Source organism: Camelus dromedarius, chromosome 7 (genome assembly GCF_036321535.1).
Source record: "Camelus dromedarius isolate mCamDro1 chromosome 7, mCamDro1.pat, whole genome shotgun sequence".
In the NCBI taxonomy this organism is placed as follows: domain Eukaryota; kingdom Metazoa; phylum Chordata; class Mammalia; order Artiodactyla; family Camelidae; genus Camelus; species Camelus dromedarius.
The window spans coordinates 75,455,828-75,479,683 of NC_087442.1; the positions used below are offsets into that span (position 1 = coordinate 75,455,828).

At 33.7% G+C, this 23,856-nt stretch overlaps 1 protein-coding gene across 2 annotated transcripts in view; it reads right to left on the reverse strand.

Moving 5' to 3' along the window:
• Window positions 1-263: 263 nt before the first annotated feature.
• ORC5 (origin recognition complex subunit 5) overlaps window positions 264-23,856 on the reverse strand; it is a 69,610-nt gene continuing 46,017 nt past the window's right edge. Inside the window, exons 13-15 of one of the 2 annotated variants that reach the window (XM_010984814.3) lie at window positions 7,513-7,625; window positions 4,257-4,318; window positions 264-1,055 (exon numbers count right to left, since the gene is read on the reverse strand). In XM_010984814.3, coding sequence (XP_010983116.1) covers window positions 1,048-1,055; window positions 4,257-4,318; window positions 7,513-7,625 — 183 coding nt within the window. In that variant the 3' untranslated portion in view covers window positions 264-1,047. The remainder of the gene's footprint in view (window positions 1,056-4,256; window positions 4,319-7,512; window positions 7,626-23,856) is intronic. The other variant, XM_010984815.3, reaches the window with a different exon arrangement.

Here is a 23,856-nt window from a genome sequence, read left to right on the forward strand (position 1 = left end):
CAGCACCTCTAAAAAATGCAAGGAGACAACCGCTTGTCTTCTTTGATCCAGAAAGTGTCAGTCACTACATTCAGAGGCCTATCTGGGAATGCCTATTGTGAGAATTTTTCTTCAGAAAAGGAATGAAAGAATAAAATGCGACAAATTTAAACTAGGCTCTGTAACTTAAGTGCTTTAAATCTGCTCAAAACAATTTTTAAGCATTTAAATGGTAACAAAAAGCTTCTTCAAAACTATGAATAGATAAGAAAATCAGACCCAAGTTTCATAATTGATATAACAGGAAAAAATTTTATTGTGGAACTCTTAAAAGCCAGTGACTGAAAAAAGAAAAGAAAACCATTACGCAGATTAAAAAGCTAAGTTGGGTGGTTAATTTCACGAGGGACCATATAAACCTCACCTAAGCACACCGCAGTTATCAAGGTGGAAAACTGGCTGATAGCGGATTCAACTACCTTGCCTTTTGAGAAAATCAGGGTGAAAGATAAGCATATACTAACCTGGATTTTTTTTAAACTTCTATTTATTATATTTTGCAACTACGATCTTTTAAAGTGGTGGCCTTAGGAAAATCTGCTTTGGCAAGCAACTGCAGAGGCTCCTGTGGAGAGGAAGTGAAAAGACTGGGCTTATATACAAGGGCTGCTGGCATGCTCAAAGCGCAGGGGATAGTTCACAGAGCAAAATGTAGTCCTAAGTAAATGGGTTTCAGGCAATTTCAGTGTTAAGATAACATCATTAAGAGTAGAACAGATTGTGCTCAAACCCTGCTGTTTATAATTAACACGTTCCTTCCAAATACTCCAGGGTCCCTGGTAAATAGTCTTCTGCTCACATTCACCCAGACCAATCAGAGTATTTTCATCAGATTCCATGCTGGGCCAGCACCTGTCTGGACAAATCCAATAGAGCCAAAGAACTCCTCTCCCTGGCCAGCTGAGTAGTTGGATGAACACAGCTTGGCTTAGTCATTGTCACAGTGTCCATATGGCTTTGAAGCTTGTTTTCACAAGAAATCATATAAGTATTTTATTATGTCAAAGTTCACCGTCCTATAAACAAAAACAGATAATATGTTAGCATCCCCTAGACTGCTCAGCTTTTTATATATGATTCTGAAAAGCACATGCAAAATAATTCACAACTAATGCTGAACAGTCCTATGGTGCTGTCAAAAGCACCATGATAGAACTGAAGTTAATTTTTTAAAATGTCACTAGGAACAGAGTTTCTTTAAAAAGTTTCTTCTCCAATGAATAAAGTTTGCTTTTCTAAAAAAAGGAAATGAAGTTAGAACTATGCAACATTCTGTATTTCAATTATACTATGGAAAGTTTGGATTTCATTTGAAAGCTATTTGCTTTTTGTCTAATAACCAGAATAAAGTAATTAGAGATGCAAAAGTATTTAAATCTTCTTTGCTCTTGAACATTGTTTATCTTCCAAAACACCTGTTTTATTATTACATAATACATAGCTCATCTGTCCTCATCTGTAGTTTTCATTCTTTTCAGTCTTTTAACACTGGCTGACCTGTGTGTGTATTGTAACTAAATCTGTATGATCCAAGAATACGATACAACAAACAGACGATGCAGACGATGTGAATGTATATTTTTGTACTCTAATGGCAGGCAGAACAAAATAGCAGGAGACAGAGACATATAATTATTTTTCTTTCTCTAAACTCATTCTTCACTATAAATATTCAGACTTGGAGGTTTATTATTTGAATAAATGGCCAAAATAATTAGATATAATGATCTAGTAATAAGTATAAAATTAAAGCCTTAAAGTATTCAATTCTGCAAAAATAATCATCCATGTGAGAACAGCCTTTTAGAGATTCACTAATTGCATGCTCTTATTTATTAAACCATCATCAATTAGTGTTTTTGTCTATCATTTTGCAATACATTTTTAAAAAAGTTTCTATGCAAATAACTGACATCAAATACTTTCAAAAATTTTGAATGGGGAACTATAGAGACCGATTATGAAAACATTTAAAAATAGTTCAAATGAGATGCTATGGCTATTGTGGTACCTAATGCTGGAATGAAGACTACTTTGTTTCACTACAATAGTGCCTCTCTGAAGAATCTAAAACTTTCCAAATTGTATAAAAACTGCCAAAACAATCCTGTTATCATTAGCAGTAATAAAACAACTAAAAATAGTTACTAAAATAAAAAACATTATCTCAGGCATAAAGATACAAAAGGTATCATTAATGTAACATAAGGCTATTTATTTTATGTGCTTTTCTTTCATTCAAATCTAGAACCCCCCCAAATTTATTAGTAACAAGGTATCACTAACAATCATTTTTTTTAAAAAGTCATAAGATTTTTCATGATTAGTTAAAAAAATCTCTTTTTAGAAGATGTTGGAAGGAAATATAGTAGGTTCTTTTTAATCACAGGCAAAAAGGAAAGCAGAATTTGTACACCTTTCTGGGTACATTTCCCCACAGTAACTTTGGGTCTTAAAGTTAAGTAAATCTAATGTTAAGTTTTATTGTTTGGGGGATTTTTTTTTCTTTTTTTGCATTGAGTGGAAAAGAAAAAGTTTGGAAGAAGTTAAGAATAAAACAATTAAAATTTCAATACTAGGACAATATTAAGTGGGGAAAAGAGAACAGAGAATTGCAACTACGTTGTGATAGCTACAGAGAAATGTTTGTATAATGAACCAGAATATAAACAAATGAAAACACTGATTTGTTAGTGGTAGTACTCCTTTATCTTACCTAATAATCTATTTGTTTAACTGTAGCACAGTTTGTGCAATGAACTTTTCTTTATAGAATGAATGGACTGACTTAAAAACACTAAGCAATTTAAACACTAAAAACACTTAAACACTTAAAAATACAAAGCATTTATAAAAGCTTCACTACATTCCTCTGCTTTGCCACTGGGAAGTACTCAAGCAAACTGAATCATACAGTTAAGATTTTGGACTTTTTAAAAAATTTAAATGAATTGGAAATTCATCATTCTACTGAATATGCAAGATCATTCCTTTAAGAAACATTTACTACCCAAGATGTATGACTACCTTTCTCTATCATCCCTTCATCCCCCAATATAAACAGGTGACTTACCAACTGATCCCCACATATATTAAGACACAGAATAACCACAAGGGCAACCTCAAAACTTAAGTCACATATTTCAAAGCTACTTTGTCCTTTAAAGGACTTGGAGACAATGTAAAGAAATTTTTAACTTAAAAAACTTTACTGTACTTCACATATACTTTCTCTGGCTTTCCACGGCTTCAGATATATATTAGATTCACATAAATACAATTTTAAGAGTATAAGTATTTTAGTATTTAAGATAGTTTGTATATACTACAGGAGATTCTCACTGAACCCAAATGAATTATTTTCTTAAGTAAGCACTTAGAAATAAACAGGCTAAACACAAATAATGTTGGTAGCAATCTGCCTAGGAGTAATTCTTAAATCAGAATTTAGAATACTTTAATACAAATTAATTACACGGCACATATCTAAGGATTTAATTTTGCCATTATCTTTTTAGTTTACTTTGTTGATGCTTTTACTACACTGAAATACTTTTTTCTCATGGGATACTATTTTATTTCCTTTCACTTTTGTGGACAGTTTGAGTTTTTCTTTTTTAGCTTGTTTCTCTGGATAATCTGCAATTGTACAACTCTGAGTTGCAGTCTTAAGTTATCTTGTAGTGTCTTCCCACTGACTGTGCAGGGAAAAAAAATAGAAACTTGTAACTACCACTCACATTAAGAATAACTCAAGGATAAGAAACTTAGTATTTAATAAGCTTCTTGTCATTTGTCTTCTCCCATACTCTATCTCCATATTCTATGCTCCCTTTCTGGGACCAGCCTCCTACTGCCTCTTTGTCCCAATCTTTCCACTGTCCCTTGGTCAGTAAAGTTCTCTTATGTCTTCTACCTCTTCCATGAATTTTTTCTTTTCTCTTCCAGGCTTAACTGAAAAAAGTTGGCTCCCCCTGAAAGATGCAGACTCCTCTTCAGCTCTTTCCAATGAGGTTAGACTCTACCGTAGCCCAGACAGTCCTGTCTGATGGGGTTAGTGCCCTTGTGCAAAAAGCTCCACTCCTCTGAGATTGACTGTTCCACTAACCATCCTGTACTCCTGTCAGCATCTCTTAGTGAAAAATGGAGCACCCAGTTCAGTCTTCCTCTCCATCCCAGGATCTGCATCATTCTTAGTGACTTCACTGCACACCTACCTTTCTTACCTCCAATGGTCTTCTCTTCTGTTCTCATGATCACACTCAGAAGTGGTCTATCTCTAAAAACAAAAATTCAGACATTCCACTCTGACCCACTATCTCTTCCTTTAAGCAATCTGGAACATCTTGAGACAGCCAATTCACAAACCTCTTTGCTTTCTCTTGAACTACAAATAATTACTGGGTATTATGTGCCAGGCAGTTAAATATTATTAGCCCTCTACTGGCTTTACTTCCTTCCTTCCCTTTCTAGCTTAGACTCCATGGTTTCTCACTTCAAGCATTCACTTGCTAGCATCCACTGAATTCACCTGGCAAAACCCCAATCCTGTGTGATTTCAATTACACCCCTTTGCTGTCCCAGTACCCAGCATATGGAATGCTGCTGGAGAAGATCACAAGTTTCACAGATTGGTGCCACTGTAAATTCAAGGTCAGGAACCTCAACAGGTCTTCAACACTCCCAGCAAGTTGCTTTCCTTGTTAGCACTTTCTTCCATTCCCCATGGCAGCTATTTCAAATATCCATACTCCTCTCAAACTGCTAGTACTTCTTTCCTTAGTCTCAATTTTGCCTCCTCCTTTACAGGCAAAATAGAAGACATTAGATCAGAACTCCTTCAACTTCTTGCCACCAAATCTCCAAATTCAGCACTATCTGAACTGACCTTTTCCTCTTGTTACAATGTAAAAGGACTCCCCTCTCTCATCTATGGCTATTTCTTTAACTCATGTTTGTAAACCCCATGTTTATAAACCCCATGTTTATATACCATTTCAAAGACTTCATGCTTAAAATAGTATCTCTCTTTTGTATCACTGACTCTCTTTTTCTACAAGTTCTTTCCCATCAGCATTTAAATATACTTAAATCTTTAAAAAATAATAACCCTCCCATGGCCCCACAACTTGTTTAGTAGGTAACAATCCTCTCTCCCTCTTTATAGCAAAAATTTTTTAGAGTATAGGTTCATGAGGATAGGATACAAATCTGTTTGTTACACTTCTTGCTACATCCTCAAAGCTAACCTGTGATTATAATGGACAACATAATATGCGTTAAGTGAGTAAAAAGCATTCTATTTGCTGCATCAACTTTCTTATAAATACTGTTTAAATGCACTGACTTCTACTGCACTGCATTCCTGAAAGTGCTCCTAAGAAAGTTACGAATGACGGCTTTATTATTAAAACAGATGGACTCTGCCTAATTTCTTGGCAGCAACTGACAATTTTGACTATTACTTCCTTCCCTTAGGTTTTTCTACCTTTCTTGTATATACAACTTTTTATATCACTGCTTTATCCACTTAAGTTTGTATCATGAGTATTTTCCTATGTTTTTATCCTTCAAAATTGATTTTAAATAACTGCATAATGGTTTCTTTTTATAAGAATATATAATAAAGTACTGGTCCATTCCCTATTTTGGACATTTAGGTGGTGTCCAGTGATCTGTCTATTCTCTGTCACAGATGTCTGGAACTGGGGACTGGGGCTACCTACTTCATCTTTGGTAACTATCCTTAGGATCTCCAACCTCCACCAAGTATCAATTTGGAATGAAACTCTGTCTCCTAAGTAGCTCCCTTCTTCTTGCTGCCCTCAAAGACAAGTCCACAACTATTCCCTTTCACATGAAGTTTTACTGCTAATCATGATTTAATAAAACATGCAATATTTTGTATATTAAGTTTAAAGCATTGTTCTAGGTTTGAGATAAGGCAGCAACTGATGCAGTCTCTGCTTTGAACTTCATGGACTTACACTGTAAGAAGAAAGATGAGTTCTAATTATTGAATTAATTATTTAATTAAAACAATGAAAAGTCTCAGAAGACAAGGGGACCTGTATAACTAATTGTGTGCAGTGTACGTGTGTGGGGGTGGTGTAGGGGGGAGTAATGGGGGTCATAGCATGTTTGAGATGGCTTCTTCAAGGAATAGACATTTAAACTGAAAACTAAAGGCTACACAACAGTTATCTAGATAAAAGGGAGGATGAGTTGGAAAGTGCTGCAGATAAAGAATGCTGAATATAAAGAACTAAAAGAAGTCAGAGTGATTATTAAAGTACAAATGACTAGGGGAGAAGACGTGTGTGGCAGGTATGGCTGGACACAAAAGCAGGGGCAGGACTAATGCTTGGACACTGGGAGTGTGGGAGTGAGAGATGTCAAGAATGACTCCCAGCTTTCAGGCCTGTGCAACATGGCAGACTGCAGGGCTAACGACTGAAATAGGGAACACTGGAGGAAAGCTGTGTCATTCCTTTTTTTCTGGAGGGCAGAAGTACAGGTAGGAATTCCTGAGTTCAGTTTTGGAAATATACTGATATAGGTGGGAAACATCCAATAAAGGTCAAGAATATTAGAAAAAAGGCTTGGCCTTTAAAAATTAGGGAAGATTAGTATATAGACATGTACACAGACGATTGTTGAAGGCAGAGGTACAGCTAAAATTGTCTGGGAAAAAATATAATATGAGAAGAGAAAAAGAGCCAAGCCTCAAGGAACCACTACATTTAAAGGTCAGGTGGGCAGGATAAGCTGGCAAATGAGCTTTAGAAGAAACAGCCAAAGAATAAAGATGAAAACCAGAAGACTGGAATCATGAGATCTAAAAGAAGAGTTTTTTAAAAACAAGAGAGTGGTCAACAGTGTCAGGGGCTACTGAGAGGACAGTCTGAGGACTGGAAAAGGTTCTGGGGAAAGGGAGGAGATGGAATTGAGAGCATAAGGGGAAGAATCCACTTCAGATAGGAAGAGAGATCCCAATCTACCGAACAAAATTGAAACTTACTAGTCGAGAACTCCTTCAACTACCTACATCGGTGCCCATCCTGTCTTTCCTTTTTCAGTAGGCTGCGGTCTCTCTTCTGTCTTGTTTTAGTACATTTGCGTTTATTTTTTTTTAATTGACTTAACACCGATTTACTATATAAATTCAAATGCAAATGTACTAAATCCTACTTTAAATCCTACTCTACTTGCATTACTCCAGTCTGTTAAGGTCTTTCAGAATCTTGATTTTTGCCATATAACATGTTAGCTACTTCTCCCAATTTTATGTCATTTGTAAATTTGATGAGAGGGTTCATTCTACAGTGAAACTTACTCACTCTTGGCACTTAAATGATCTTTTCTTGCTTAAATGACTAACGACATTACATTAGGAAGAAGATTAATTTTTATATTTAGTGTATCATTTACATAATTCAAGACATTTTGCATTAACAATTATTCTGTGCTTACCTAGCAATAGCTCTGATGAAGTCTAGCGACACTGTGCATTTATATTTTGGTCCATCAAGCTGATCGTCATGGCCAACCAGGGTTAATAGCTGAAGGGTCACTAAAGAGGTAATCTAAAAATAAGAAAGCATTTTTATGAGAAAATGGTTTTTTTCTTTTTTGGATTTATCTTTTGGGCGGGAGGTACTTGGATTCACTTATTTGTTTATTTTTAGAGGAGATACTGGGGGTTGAACCCAGGACCTTGTGTATGCTAAGCAAGCGCTCTACTACTTGAGCTATATCCTCCCCCCTATGAGAAAATGGTTTAATGAGATTACGTGATGCTCTTGTTTCTGAAACATTTTACAGTTCCTTTGATAAAGAGATACAACTGAATTCAAAAAAACACCTGCAAAGAAGATGACTACTTTGAAATTTGTATTCACAAATTTGTACATATGTTTAAAGTCCTAGTTAATCAAATTAACAATCAATCTTTAAGGACTCCACTAGAGATAGACGTGTTTCTTTAATGACTTACACACATGACTGCTAACCTTTAAAAACTATAAACAAAGCACACTGCTTCTCTACATAAAAATTTTATCAAGCTTCTATCTAAATATCTCAGAATATCAAATCTGCACTCTCTTGAAAATCACGCAGTTAAAATGTGAAAGTGGGCCTTTTTAGAAGTTCGGTAGCTGATTAGACCAGAGATAGATATATCCTTCAGACCTGGGCTTAGTCTTGCTTTAAAACTGATCACCAATTAGGTAGTCAGGAAAACACGGGAAGGTTTAACACTGGCAAAAGCAAAAGTGTATTTTAACAGGTCAAAATCAAAATACAAAATAACTCCACGTTCATAACGCCAACGAAAGTATGAAGTGCTGTGAAATCCAAAGCTGATTCAACAGCGAAAATTCTTTGACTAGCCCATTTTCTTCTCCTAATTTCTTATCTTCTTCTCCTGTAGGCCAAGAGAAAAAGGGGCCGGCAATGGCAAAAAGAAAAGATCTGGAGACTTGGTGATCTGTAACTGTTGGTGGCAATACAAGGGATGAGAGTTATAATATATGTAATACTTAATCATATATCTTAGGAATTAAAAATGCTCACTTAATTTGAGACCAATACTTTGCAGATGCAGTAAATATCCTAGGTAATAAAAAAAGAAATAGTAGTAGTGATTGGTTTGGTACCAAGCACTCAACACACAGTATCTCTTTTGTTCCTCATGACCCTACAAAGAGGTTATTATTATACTCATGTTATAGCCTTAGAGATGTTAAGTAACTTTCCTCAGCCCCCAGAGCTGGTAGGTAGCTTAGTAGGAATTCAAACCTGGAGTCCATGCTCACCGTATTACATTACACAGATTCCACTATGTTTCCCATTATAATTTTAAAAACTGTTATGCAGTGTTCAGTCAGCTATCATTACTTTATTAACAAATTAAAAAAAAGAACAGATGGGTAAATATCACAGTATTTTATATATAGAAAACACTGTATTTAGCAAATATGAAACATTTTTTCAATTAGAAAAACATTTGTATCAATATATCAAAATAAGAAGCTCTGCATTCAAAAGGCTGACTTTAATCTCTAATTCAATATCAAAATTTAGGTTATCCCTTGAAACATCTTTTTATAGATGTTCTATGTGTTGAAAATATGTAATTTGCAGCTGTTGTACGCTCTTCTCTCTACATATCTATTAAATCAAGCTTATTTGTATTACTGAAATTCTTATATACATCATTTCCTATCTACTAGAGTTATAAAAACAGAGGCACTAAAATTCTCCCATTATAGTAAGTTTGTCTTTTTCTCTTTGTAATTGTTAGTTTTTGCTTTATACTTCTGGGTCTATGTACACATCTAAAATTACCATGTTATGCTAGCAAATTAAACCTTTTGATCATTATCTACTAGTCCTTTTTTTTCAGTAATATCTTTGCCTTACAGCGTGTTTTTTCTAATATTAATATACCTATTCAATGTTCTTTTAGGTGTTAATCTTTTCTTCCTATGTTACTTTTATCATTTTATTTTTAAGTTTTTTATTTTCTTAACTTTAGACAGTTCTCAAATAAGCAACATGTGATAGGATTTTCGTTTATAGCCAGTCTGACCACCTTTACCTTTCAGCTGGACTATATACTTCACTTGCTTTTATTATAAAGATATTCTGAAATTTTATTTTTGCCATTATGTCAACATTTCTATCTGTCCTTCTTCTATGTCTTTCTCATTCTTTTCTTGCCTCTTATTGAACTGAATCGTAGTATTTTTTCATTCTATTGTTTTACTCTACTACCTTGGAAGTAGTTTTATACTCTAATTTAATTCTAACTTCCATTGTGACTTTTTCTTTGGCCCTCAAGCTATCTTAGAATTATTCTTTAACTTCCAATCATGAAGTTTCCAAGTATTTTTAATTTTTTTAGGGGGGGAGGATATCACAGGATGTGGTCTGTTTACTAAAAACCCTTTGAATTATGATGAGACAGCTGGATTCTCCAGGAGGAAAGAAGACTGCACAGGGACCTGAATGCCACTGTGTCAAAGAGGAAACTGACCACAGTGGTCACCCAGCCTGTCCTGCCTGTCAGGTCTCTTTCCTCTGTCTCAAGAATAGCTCCAGCTGATGGCAACTGAGCACAAAACATACCCACAAAATGAGAAGACCCATGAAAGGCAAACAAGGCAGAGTGACACAAGAGTTTTCTTACTTATACAAGTACCTAATATCATATCCTCCATTTTGCCTCTTGGACTGCAAAGCCTCAAATACTTACCATGTGGCCCTTTACTGCAAAAGTTTGCCAACCCCTGCATTAAAAAAGTGCTAGATTCAGATGATTAATGTAAACAATGTAGAAATCGAGTTCAGTGACTTGTCCAAAGTGATAATGACTGGAAAATGTCAGAAACTCACCTGAATATAATTTAGGTCTCCTAACTACAATTCCAAAACTTTTGAAAATCATGACTAAAATGTGATCACAGCTGAGAGAGTTAACTTCTAGTAAGTTGTGTTAGAATCTTGCCAGAATAAAGAATGTATTAAAAGAATGGGGATGACTGTAAAAGAGAGTGTTCGTGTTCAAGAGAACAGGCCTGGCAGTGTGCCTCCAGCAACAGGACCAAGGGCTCCTCGTCTATTAACTTGGAAATCTGGTATGTGCTGTAAGTATGTGCTTGTTGTGGAGGTGGAGTTCTCCAGTTGTCACTCATGGTATCAAGATTATGCAATTATCTCCTTCCTGTTCCCACCCCGAGCCCATTCTAATTTCATGGTTAATCTTGTGATTTCCGAAGAGAGAGAACACAGTTTAAGATAAAGAATATTCAAACTCAGGAAGACCTATCTTCTGCCACTTATTAGCAAAAGAATTCATATTAGTCATTTAAATAATGTGAGCCTCAATTTATGAGATAACTAAAAAAGAGCATAAGTCAGGATCCTATTTCAAATGCCTAGCATGGAATAATTGCCCTACAAACTATACCTCTGACATTAACAGGTATAAATTTATACCTATTTAAAAAACCAGAATTTCAATTTTGAGTATATTGAGCTGATCAGTAAACTCAAACACCCTATCTGATTAACATTTGTTTTCAATATCTGGTCCGCTTAACAGTATTGGTGAATAAACAGGCACTGTGGCTTAAACATTTGTCTCCTGAGATTTCATTGGATCTTCATTTTTAATCATACCCCTGAGATACTGACCACCTCCAGGAAAACCTACAAAACCAAAAACCTACCAGAAACTTAAAAAACTTAAGGGTTCGTTCCTATACTGTAGTTTCCAACTCAAACTTTGGAGTCCTGACTCTCCAGGCTGTACATCCCAGCTCACCACTGCTATTCCCTAGTCTCACTGAGCTTCCTCTCACTTTTGTTTAATTTTCCAAACTGCAACATGAAAAATTTTAAACTTGTTTTTAGTACCTGCAATTAACAGAAGGTCTCGATGTGACCCTCGTATGTTTGATTGAGGTCCATGAACATAGACTATCTGGAGGGAAAGCAATTCCTTCATTTAAATGATTATAGGTGATAGAAAAGTTTTAAAAAATTGCCAAAATTAATGCATTGGTAACACTTGCTACCTATCTCTACCTATGTGGAAATTCAGTTATGAGACATAGATATTCTCTGGGGAAAAAATTCTTAGAAAGCAGTTTTATTCTTTGTCAGTAAATTTCCATTTATATCCTAAAAAGCCTTTGTTAAAGAGTAGACAAGAGAAAAGAGCCAAGTTATTCAACACCTTTCTAGAAGTTAAAGACTCCTATTTACCTAGTTTAGGAGTTAAATGAAACAAAAATTTATAATTAAGTTGGTTGTTAGGAATGTGTGAAATAGTAATGTACCTATTAAATGAGGTCATCTGCACAGTGCCTGTAATATAGTTAGTATTCAATAATAGTAAGACTTACTATTTATATTATTACTACCTATTAGCACTGTTTTTCAATTCCAAATGAATAGGTTTCTTTTCTAATAGCCCATTTACTTAAAATTCACTATTACTTTATTTGAAGACATTGTTGAGTTTCCTATAGCTTTCTAATAAAATGCCATGCTTGTTTAGAAAATATAAGATAAAACTTTCTGCAGATTAAAAATGTCTACATGAGATTTGCAAATATTGAGAACTACTGGTTACCAGTGGGAAGAGGGAAGAGGGTAGGGACAAGGTAGGGGTAGGGGATTAAAAAGTACAAACTACTATGTACAAAATAAACAAACTACAAGAATATATTGTACAGGGAATATAGCTAAAATTTTATAAAAACTTGAAATGGAATATAAACTATGAAAATATTGAATCACTATGTTGTACACCTTAAAATAACATAATATTGAAAATCAACTATATTTCAATAAAAAATACTTTTGAGCAGGTCAAGAAAAGTAACGTGCACATATATTAATTACTTTGGAAAAAACATTCAGTGTATCAGTTTTACCAAGAAATAAAGAAGATTAAAAATTTGAACTGGTCAAAAAAAATTGTGTGAAAAATATAACAAAAATTATATGGCAGATTAGACTCAGATTACAGAAAATTAAGGAATATAAGGATAATTCTAAAGAAATGATACAGAATGCAGACTAAAAAGGTTAAAAAAAGGAGGGGAATATAAAAGATTAAAAAATAGAGAAGACCTAACATATTTCTAATCAAAGATCTAGAAGGAAAACAGAGATGGAAAGAATGGGGCAGAAATAATATCTGAAAAGGGAATGTATGAAAATTCATTCAAAGAGATGAAAAACACCAAATCATAGAATTAAAGGGCCAAATAAATCCCAACTAGGAGAAACCAAAAGAAGTCCACACCTAAATGCCTCATAGTGAAAAGCGCAGAACACCGAAGACAAAAAGTTCTTCAAAGTAGCTAGAAAAGGAAAAACAGATTATCTTCACAGGAGCAGCAACTGGACCGACAGCCGTCTTAAGAACAACAATTAAAGACATAAAATAGTGGGAAGATATCTTCAATATATTGAAGAAAGTAACAGTTAACTCAGAACTGCACATCTAGAAAAAACAATCTTTTAAGACTGAGGATGAAATAAACACATTTCCGAACTAAGAATCAAAGGTTTGCTATCAAAAGATCCCTACTCACTTAAGGAAACTCCTAGAAGTATGTGTCAAATTTTGACTGTGATAAGTTTGAATTTTAAAGTAACAACTAAGAGAAGAGAAATGAGAGTATATACTTCTAAATTAATGAAGGGAAAATCTGAATTATAAAAACAGTCAATTCAAAAGAAAACAAGTGAAAGAAACAAATGAAGTAAGACAAACAGAAAGTATAAAACAAGATGACAGACATAAACAAATTACATTAGTACTTATAATAAAAGTAAATTAAATGCTGCAAATAAAAGACAAAGATTAACTGACTGAAAAAAAAATCCAACTATATACTGTTTAGAATAGATACACCTAAAATACAAGAATATGAGAAGGTTAAAATTCAAAGGACAGAATGAGATACATGAAGCAAACTAATGAAAAAGTAAAATGATGAAGGTATATTAATGCAGACAAAAGAGAACTAGAAAGAGATTTAAAGAAAGGCTCGCTTGGTAATGACAAAATGCAGGCCCTGAGCTCCCATCTCTCACAAGATGAGCTGCTTAAGACCTTCACTATGAAGGGATGAGACACAGAACAGGAAGGGCAGTCAAGGATAATGGGGTCTTTGAGGGGAAGTAAGTATTACTGGAAGTCAAAATAAACTCCTTATCCTTCCCAGTTTAGAAACAGGTATAAATCATGATGAGAAAAGTGGCCTCAAATTTTAATGAACAGGAGGATATATAGAAGAGTTAACATAGTCTCTTATGGCAAAATACATTCATTAACTTTATTTCTTTCTATTTTTCTACAAGGGATTCATTTGCTAAAGTAGGATAGTAATAGTCATTTGAAACTCACACATTAATCTCCTTTTATTATTAAAGATAGTTTTTTTTTAGTAGCTCTTTTTTTAATATAGAAAACATTAATTACCTTTTACTTTGCCACTGGCATTTCCACATAATATTTCTTACAACTTCTACTTTCCTGTTATTCAAATACTCTCACATATTTAATTCTTTAATCCAAACTGTATGTTAAATTTACTCTTCTTTCATTTTTCCATAAACACAAAATCTGTCTTTAATCTAGTTAAGTTAGAATTTCAAGAATATTCTCAGATATCTCATCATTTTATTACTTTTATCACATTAATTATAATAAATTACCAAAGGCAATTAAGTTGAAATAGATAGTCCCTTGAATCACTTTCAGCTCTACCAAGATACCATGGATAAATTAATCACATAAAGTGTACGAAAAATACATTATCACTTCAAGATGTAGCAGTCAAAAGGTATTTCCAAAATATTAGTAACATGACTGCTCAATTCTGGGGGAGGAGAGGGTCTGACTTAGGAAAAACTAATACCCAAAAAATTTAAACCAAATGAATCAAAATTAAACTTAATGTTATTTTTCACATTAAAAAATACTAAATTCAGAGATCTTTTTATTCCTTGTCCTTACCATATGAACAAAAACAATATACAAATACATAATTTAGAAGAACATCACATAAAGCAGTGCACAAATACCAACAATTTAAAAGTACTCTGCCAGTTTATTAAAATAATGCTAGAGTAAAACTGAAAAAAATCAAGTAAATAGATTAACTTATGGGGTCAACATCTTGTACCTCAAACATATTAACTTATATCTAGATTAAAAATTCTGGAAAAAATTTATATCTTTGGAAAATTATTATACATGTGTAAGTACAAGCATCCCCACCTTCCTCTTCATTATCGAATCCTTAAAATTATCTAATTTTTATTTCCCACTGCATATCCATGAAACTCTTGAGAACTTGCTCTAAGTACTGTGCATTCAAAGATGAATAATAGGGTCATGGAAAATACTGATTCACCTCCTTGCCCCATGTTAAATATTCATGCCAATGTGATGAAGTCTTATCTCCAGGCTGGCATTAATGCCTAAATAGTTTGATATGGTCAGTGGAAATATGGCAAAAGTCTGTAGAAAGTTAGGGTACTCAGGACCAGATTCAGTTTTGTATGTGAGCATGTGTAAGTGTAAGATAGAGATGCGACAGAATCTTTCCTTGCTGCAGCTGAAGATTCAATAACAAAGAAAACAGACACACAAAAACCGTTACTGTTGCGAAGGCCCCAAATGTAGGAAGTGATTTAGAGTAAGGCTCTAGTTCCAGCAAATAAGAGTAACTTGGAATATTTTGCAGTGAATAAAATTAATGTCCTAGAAGGATTTAATCTTTGTTGGGGGAAAGCTTTCTAAATAACAGCAAAATATATTTGAATATTGTGAAATCTTTTTTAGCACTGTCCATTTTACAGGTTTCTCATGCAATTGAGCTTTGAATAACCCTAGAACATATTTCATAAACAAACAAGAGCAATGAGCCTAGCCAGAAAAAAATACATTTAAAAAAGTTTACAGGAGGACTTCTGGTCCAGACAACATGGCAAAGATTCACATTTACTGTTCCTCCCCACTAAGTACAACTACAAACCCTGGAAATAACCTAAACAGCAACCAAAGAACTCTAAAAGGTGGAAAGAGGAAAGCAGGCTTCTTAAGGACCCAAAACTGGAGGAATAAAGTAGGGGCAGAAACCTACCCAGGTAGGCTTATTTCTCCCCTGGACTGAACAGGAGTCCTGCCCGAAAAGAACTGGCCATTGTAATTATCTGGCAAAACTATCCCTCAGGAATTAAGTGGAAATAAAAAATTCTCAAATGAGGGAAAACTAAAGAATTTGTCACTAGCAGACCTACCTTTAAAGTGCAGCTAAAGGGAGTTTGTCATATAAAAAGGAAGTAATAAAAGAAGGAACCTTAAGCATCATGAAGGAACAAAGAACAACAGAAAGAGCAGAAATATGGATAGACTGTCTCATCATGAATTTTATAAATCATATTTGATTAAAAACTGACACCATCTGATACTCAAGAAAATGAAATTTTCAAAATGGAAGTTAAAAGAACAGAAGTAGGCTTATCATATTTCATTGGAAGTAGTTAAACATTGATACCATTTATAAAACTAAACATGTAATTACTGTATTACCCAATAATTGCATCCTTTGGGCATGTTCACACAAAACACTGTACATGAACATTCATAATGGTTCTATTTGTAACAGTCAAAACTGGAAAGAACCCAGATATCCTTTAATGGGCAAATGGTTAAACTGTGGTAATATCCCTATCATGGAATATAACTCAGCAGTAAAAACGAGTGAACTATTGATAGATACATGAAACAATTTAGATGACTGTCAAAGGAATTAATTATGCTGAGTAAAAAAAGCCAATCTTCAATGTTACATTATATATGATTCCATTTATACAAATTCTTGAAATGACAACATTTTAGAGGTGGAGATGAGTGGTTGTCAGGGCCTGGGGGAATGGGCAGGAGGAAAGCAGATGTGGTTATAAAAGGAAGTGTCTTTGTCATGGCAGAACTGATAGCTTGACTGTGGTGGTGGATACACAAACCCATACATGGGATAAAATTTCACATAATGAAATATGCACAGACATACACAAAAACGAATATACGTAAAAGTGGAAAATTTGAATAAGATCACATCAATGTCAATTTCATAGTTGTGAAACTGGCTAAAGGGCACACAGCAAGAAAGAGCACTTATTACTTCTTACAACTGCACATAAATCTACAACTCAAAAAAAGTTTAATTAAACAATAACAGAGGGCTGACAGGCATATACAGAACAGATAAACAAGATTATACTGTATAGCACAGGGAAATATATACAAGATCTTGTGGTAGCTCACAGTGAAAAAGAAAGCGACAATGAATACATGTATGTTCATGTATAACTGAAAAATTGTGCTCTACCCTGGAAACTGACACAACATTGTAAACTGACTATAAGTCAATAAAAAGAAAACAGAGGGAAGGGTATAGCTCAAGTGGTACAGTGCATGCTTAGCAACCCCTAGTACTCAATTTAAAAATAAATAAGTAAATCTAATTAGCTCCCCCAAATAAATAAATAAACAAAAAATTTTTTTAAAAAAAGCTACACTGATAAAATACACAAAATATAGAAGGCACTGAGAAAGATCTTATACACTGCCAGAATACATTTTATCTCAAAATATTTAAGTACCTATGAAGTACTTCATAAGTACTTCATAGGTACTTCAATCCATTCATTGCAATAAAAACAATTTTTGGCCTTTATTTATAGGGATTTAAAAGAAACTATTTGATGAAATATTGCTCAAAGCGGGCAAATTTGAGAATATTATTTCAATAACGATATGCCACTGGGACAAGGCTACATGGGTTTTTAAAAGTTCACAGATTATAGATTTCCCTATTGAAAGCCAGATTAGTTATGACTAGTGTTTTGGCCTCAAGGAGAATTTGCAGCTGCTAGTTTCATGCTGTGAGCCCATAAAGATCTCACAAAGTTGCTACAAAACTGTGGCTAGTACAACATATTACCTCCTCTAAAGCATAGGAGGATTATAGCAGAACTGTTATTATGTAAATCCCAACCTCAGTATTCTACACTTTCCCAAATTCTACTTTTTGTTTCTATTTCTTTAAATGGTAAAGGTTTTGTTTTTGTTTCTTTGGGGGATACAGAATCCAAATGCAACTTCAAAATTATAAAAAACTAAAGTGTTCCAATATAAAAATTATTATGAAATAAAATTGTGAGCTAAGCCTATCAGGACTGGAAACCTTGGAGATCAATGCCTCATTTTACAGATGAGAAAACAGACATCATAAAAGGATGATTGGCATTATCAGCCCCCAATCAGTCAAACAAATTAATACAATGGGACACCTTAGCAGGTATTTCAAATTATTCAATCCAAAAGTCCCAGTGAAAAAGAAGGTAACACATATACCATGCTAGAGGTTTACTAGAAAACATTTTAGAGTTGAAACAACAAATTTTAAATTAGGTACTTAATCCTAAGAATATTTAACATATTAAAATGTTTAGCCAAAATAATGCCAAATTTTGAGTGTTCATGAATATTACAAGGTGGTTTGCCAAGACTATTACTACTGCAGTAAAGACTCCATCAGTGCTTTTAATCTTTTCTTCTACTGTTTCTCAAAAATTCCTGAGAATAACACATATGGAACTGGCATTCACTCCTTCCCTCAGGATCTGCCAGAGGATATGGACAAAACCTGAGTCAGGAGACGTAAGAGTTATGGGAACTACTTAATATTAGCGACCATGGGTAATTAGTGGTACAGGGATTGGAACCTGTTATTGAGTCCAGGCTCTATAGATTAGATACAGGAATAGACAGATCTATATTTATAAGCTATGGATACAGGCATTGTACCATCCTTACAACAACCCAGCCATGAGTTAGGTAATACAAATTAACCTTTTTCCAGAAGAGGAAACAACTTCAGAGAGGTCTGTAAATATTCAAGGTCATTAAGCTAATAGTGGTCAGAGCAACACTGGATTTGAATACCATCTGAATCCAAGCCTATAGTCCTTACACGACCTCAAAAGAGAGATGCAGAACAAAGGGAAGAGATCATTGTATTGAAACAGACTAAGGAAAGCTTTACAGAAGAAGGTACCAATAAGGAAGAATGAATAAAATGACAACCCTGAAAGAATCCACAATGAAAGGGGATTCTATGAGTCTGCTGGAGGTTAGAAACCCAGCCACAAAGGCACTACAGATAAAATAGGGAAAAAAAAATTCAATGAGGATTGTAGCAGAAAGGATAAAGAAGTTATCTCAATATAGGCAAATGTTCTTCCCCAGGGATATAGGTAATAGCCTTGAGAATTATCAATTCTCAATCCTATGAACAAAATTATCAGATATGAGAGGTATGATGGCACTGAAGTAAAATTAATGTGGAATTTATTAACCTAATCACATGTTAACTTTCCATAAATCAATTGGCATATTATATTAGACATAAAATTACTCTTTTAAAGGTTTAATTCTTAAAAGAGAAATTAAGGTGGAGAAAAAAAGCACAATTTCTTAAAATCTGAAATTATTAGACAACACTGAAAATGGTAACCTAAAACAAAATTTCCTATACATTTGTGAATTAAAAGTCATTTACAAAAAATGTATGACTATAAATCATACAAAATACATAATAGTTAAATAAATTAAAAGGATAAATATTAAAAACATTTCAAAAAATGTCATTTAAATTATCTAAGTTAATTTAAATTTCTGTGGGGAAATTATTACTCCCATCTGGATTTCTGTTATCCATGAAGACATATTCCTTTGCCAATAATTTTCAGATTTTAGGGGAGTATATACTGTCTTCCACAGTTGCTTTTCTTGTCTATTATATCAATCTCAAATTCAAATGAATGAAATTCAACTGAATAAAAAATAAGCATAGAAAACGGGTTTTCTTTTTCAAAGTGAGGATTCAGATTGTGTGCTAGGAAATTCAGAATGAAGTTTAAAAAAAAAAACAAACTGTACTAAAAGTCACTTTGCCTCTAAGTTTTAGCCATATGTTCCATTGATGTTACTCCTCAAATATAAATTCTGGTTTTCAGTCCTTGGTTTAAAAATAAACTAAACTCCTAAAAATCTGAAGCAGCTTGTTATCCAAGAGAATAGTATTTCCCTAGCTGTCATATATATGTATATGTATGCAGCATACTAAAACTAATGAAAGGATTTTATTTTACTTTAGCTTAAAATCATCAATCTACCTAATTCAAAAGCCAAAATATTTTTCCCTCTGACTAGCACCTATGTCATGACTGAGGCATTCACAAAGAAAAATTAAAAACCTCCTTAAACGTAAAATGTTTTAAAATTTACATCTTTAATGGGGTTATGCAATATTTGCTTACTTAATCTTTGCTCTGTGTACTATTAAGTTCTTTGTTCTCATCCATGTAGGGGATGAGCTGATTATTTATGTCTTAACAATAGGAGTTCATGTACCACAGTGAGGATTTTTTTTCCCTTAATCTGGGATGCAGTCACTAACAAGCTTCAGCTGGAAGTGCTTGATGTTAAAACAGTGTGAACCTGTTCCTGGGCTAATAAACTATGTTCTTTCTGCCAACAAAAGGAAATCAATTTACAACTGTAATTAAATTTTAACATGCTCATTATTTTTATACCTTCATAGGCTAGTATATACGTCAATTGATTTGTTAAATACCCTATCCTGCTTGTCCTGGAGGAGCTTTACAGTCTGAAACATTAAATTATTTAAATAAAAAAACTTAACATGTGATATGTCAGTGTATGAGGTCCACACAACCCAACAAGCACCACATTTAATCAGATTTCAGGCAATGTGATAATTTATGAACATATGGCATATACCAAGAAGAGTTCAACTGACATTTTTATACAGACAAGGTAGAGGTGGTGAGAGCAGCAATGGAAGAGAAGCAAACACTCTCAAAGCTATTCAACTTAAATTCATCACTGTGAATTTATATTTAAAAAAAAAAAAGGCACTGAGTGGGTTGTTACTCTTCAAATATGCTCAGATTAAAAAGTGGCAGATATTTATACCTAGAGAAATTAAAGATAGCACCTCTAATCTCTGGAACTTTTTAGTACACAAATGACTGCCAATCTTTAGTATCCAGGAAGACCTTTAACTGCGTACTTAGAAGAACGAGAGGTCATTCAATCAATGAGTGAATTCCATGTTCAAGGCACTGTGCGAGAGACACAAAAATGAAGACAGGGATCTATGCCCTCAAAGGATTCAAGGTATCTGGGGAGACAAACATCATAATGGCAATAACACAGTATGAGTGCTATGCTAATGATATATATAAATCCAATTACCTGACTTTAGAAAAGGTAATGACTAATACAGGAAGAGAGGCAAAATGTGAATTCATTAAGAAATGGTATTTGAGGGGTGGACCAAGAAGCACAAAAGAAAGCTCAACAGTGGTGGACAGCATATGTAACAATACAAGAAAATCGGTGTACTTTCAGATAGGAAACAGCTTACTGTGAATGGTGTATAGGATGAATAAAGACAGTGGCAGAAAATGGTGCCAGTCTGTGAAGGGCCTCATAGGAAATGCTATGGAAAGTAGACTTGATTCTGTAGACAATGCAACTCACTAAAAAAGCATAAGCAAAGAGATACGATCATACTTATATTTTAAGATTTTTGCTGACAATTGTATGGAAGATGAATCTGAAGATCTCTGGTGAAAGGAAACCAGTTAGAGTTAGGACGCTGGTGTAATGGTCTAAGAAATAATGAAGATATGGATTTAAGGCAATGGCAGGGGAGGTAGCAGAAAGGAGTAAATTCGAGACATTTGTATTTAGGAGGAAAAAAAGACTGGCTTGTTGAAGAACTAAGTGATTCAGAAACAATTTTTCCATTTAACTCAACTAAAAACTAGAAACTGTACTATCTTTGTTTCTCTAGCACCTAACATTGTACCTGCCACAAAGGAGGTGCTTAGTAAATAACGAACAAGTAAATGACGAATTTTGAAACTTAGGTAAGGCTGAAAAATCACAGGAAAAGGCTTAGGGAATAATCTGGCTTTGGATACATCAGTGCTAACCACTATCGCACATTCAGGTGTGTTCAGTTGGTTATTTGGGTCCAGAGCTAGAGATGGACTAGAAATACTTATTTAATTAAAATGTTTAAAAATAAAAATAATAAATTTTTATATAAAAAATAAATAATTAATAATTCGAGTTATCAGCAGACACACAGCATTTGGTGAAGCCAATCTTCTCCAAAGGACTCCCAACTAGTTGTGAGCTGACAAGGAATCAAGAAAATTTCCCAGTGGAAACCCCTTTAAGCATCAACATTTCTTTTAATCAACTTTTTAATAGAGTAGTTTTAAATATAGCACATATTTCCATAATGTAGATTTTCCAGATCATTTAACTCCCAACCTGTTCTTATTAAAACTCCTTTCCCATTAAAACAATCCAGTCATAAATCTCTAAGGTATGCATTTGCCAATATAGTCACTACATAAATAGTATAGATTTTCTTAATTAGGCACGTGCAAGCAATAGAGTTATATAAACTCTTTTGCATGTGCTTCCAGCAAAAGAATTTGCAAAGTCAAATAAAATTGGTGTTGAATACATTTCCCCACAAAATATGAATAAATGGTATACATTTGTTGTATTTATTAGAAGCAATACTAGGCTTTGAGAAAGGTAGTTACAAAATATTGCCTACAAAAATAAGGTACCAAGATATTATTTCATTCAACAGTTGAAAGCATAATTTATGCAACTTTTCTATCCCTTAGGTAATATTTTACATGTCACCCTTAAGCAATGGTTCCATTCTTCCAGAGTTCTGTAAAAATGCCTGCTGCTGGGCTGATAAATTCAGAAAGGCAAAGTGGTTACACTGAAGAAACTTAACACCAGATTTCGGAGAAGAGCAGGGATAAACACTGTCTTTTTACAAATGAAAATGAGAGAAATTTTATCCCTGAGCAACAGGGTAATACTTATTGGTATGTCTTATAATAGTGCAGCTAGTGAAAAACACAAATCAACTTTACCCTTTTCAAACATGAAGCATACCAAAACAGTTTTTAAAAAGTCTCCTGAAATAGACATCTACTGCAGACTGAGGGCAGAACAGTAATACATCCACACCAAGGGTAGTGGGAGATTTCAGAATCTAATTTACTGCACCAGTGGAGACAGAGCATCATGGCGGTAAGGATCTTCACTGCTAGAGAAGAGCCCACCTCTGTCAAACAGCACCCCTGCTGACCTATTCATCAGCAAAGTAGGCATTAAGTAAGGCTCCTTTACTATTTTTGGAATGGAATGCCTCACAATCTCAGTTATGGTTAAGAAAAAAAAATGGTAAGGTTATTAGAAAATGCTAGCACTCAAGATATTTCTCATGATTTACATAATTTACCTTAATGGCATCGAGTATTTCAGTTTTATATTAGAGAGATACTGGAATGCTGGTACAAACCAAATGAACTACAGAGAAATTGCAAAAGAACAGTTTCTCACATTTGCTAATACTCTAGTATCCAGGGAATTTGTTTTTAGGAAACTATCCCTATTGTTCACCAACTTCAATATCAATAAAACTAACTTTCATACTCAAATCAACTATGATTTCTGATGCTCTTGATTAGCATTTATTAAATATAACTACTTTTTAAAAAATATAAATCAAACAACTACAGTATTATACAATATACAAATTAGTTTTTTAAGATAGAGGTTTTAAAATTATAAGTCTATAAAATGAGTTTATTTGGTTAAAGTGTTTCTGGTTAAAAGTCTATAAAAGTAGTTTGAAATACTGTATATAAAAGAGTGACATTATGAGTATAACTTTTAATCATAAAGTATTTGAAATATAGCCATGTAACTTTTTAAGAAAAGCCACTTAGTTTATAATAGGCTATGTATAACACACTACTTACTTGTCCATAACTTTACAAGTTTCCAGTTTTAACTGAAATTGTTTCATACCAATGTCATAATGCAATTTAAGTATCAACAAAATTTAGTTATGACATATATATCAAATAATCATGCTCCATAACACTAAGTTTAATGTCAGAGGAAACATTCAATAAACAGGTTTGTTATTTTACTTGAAAGAAGACACTTAAATATTATCAAATCTGAATCAGGGACCACTGAAGTGAAAAATCTTGTTTTAAAAAAATATTTTAAAAATATTCACTTTAAAAACTTAAGTATTAGTTTTCCCTTTAAGTATTAGTTCCCTCAGCATGTGC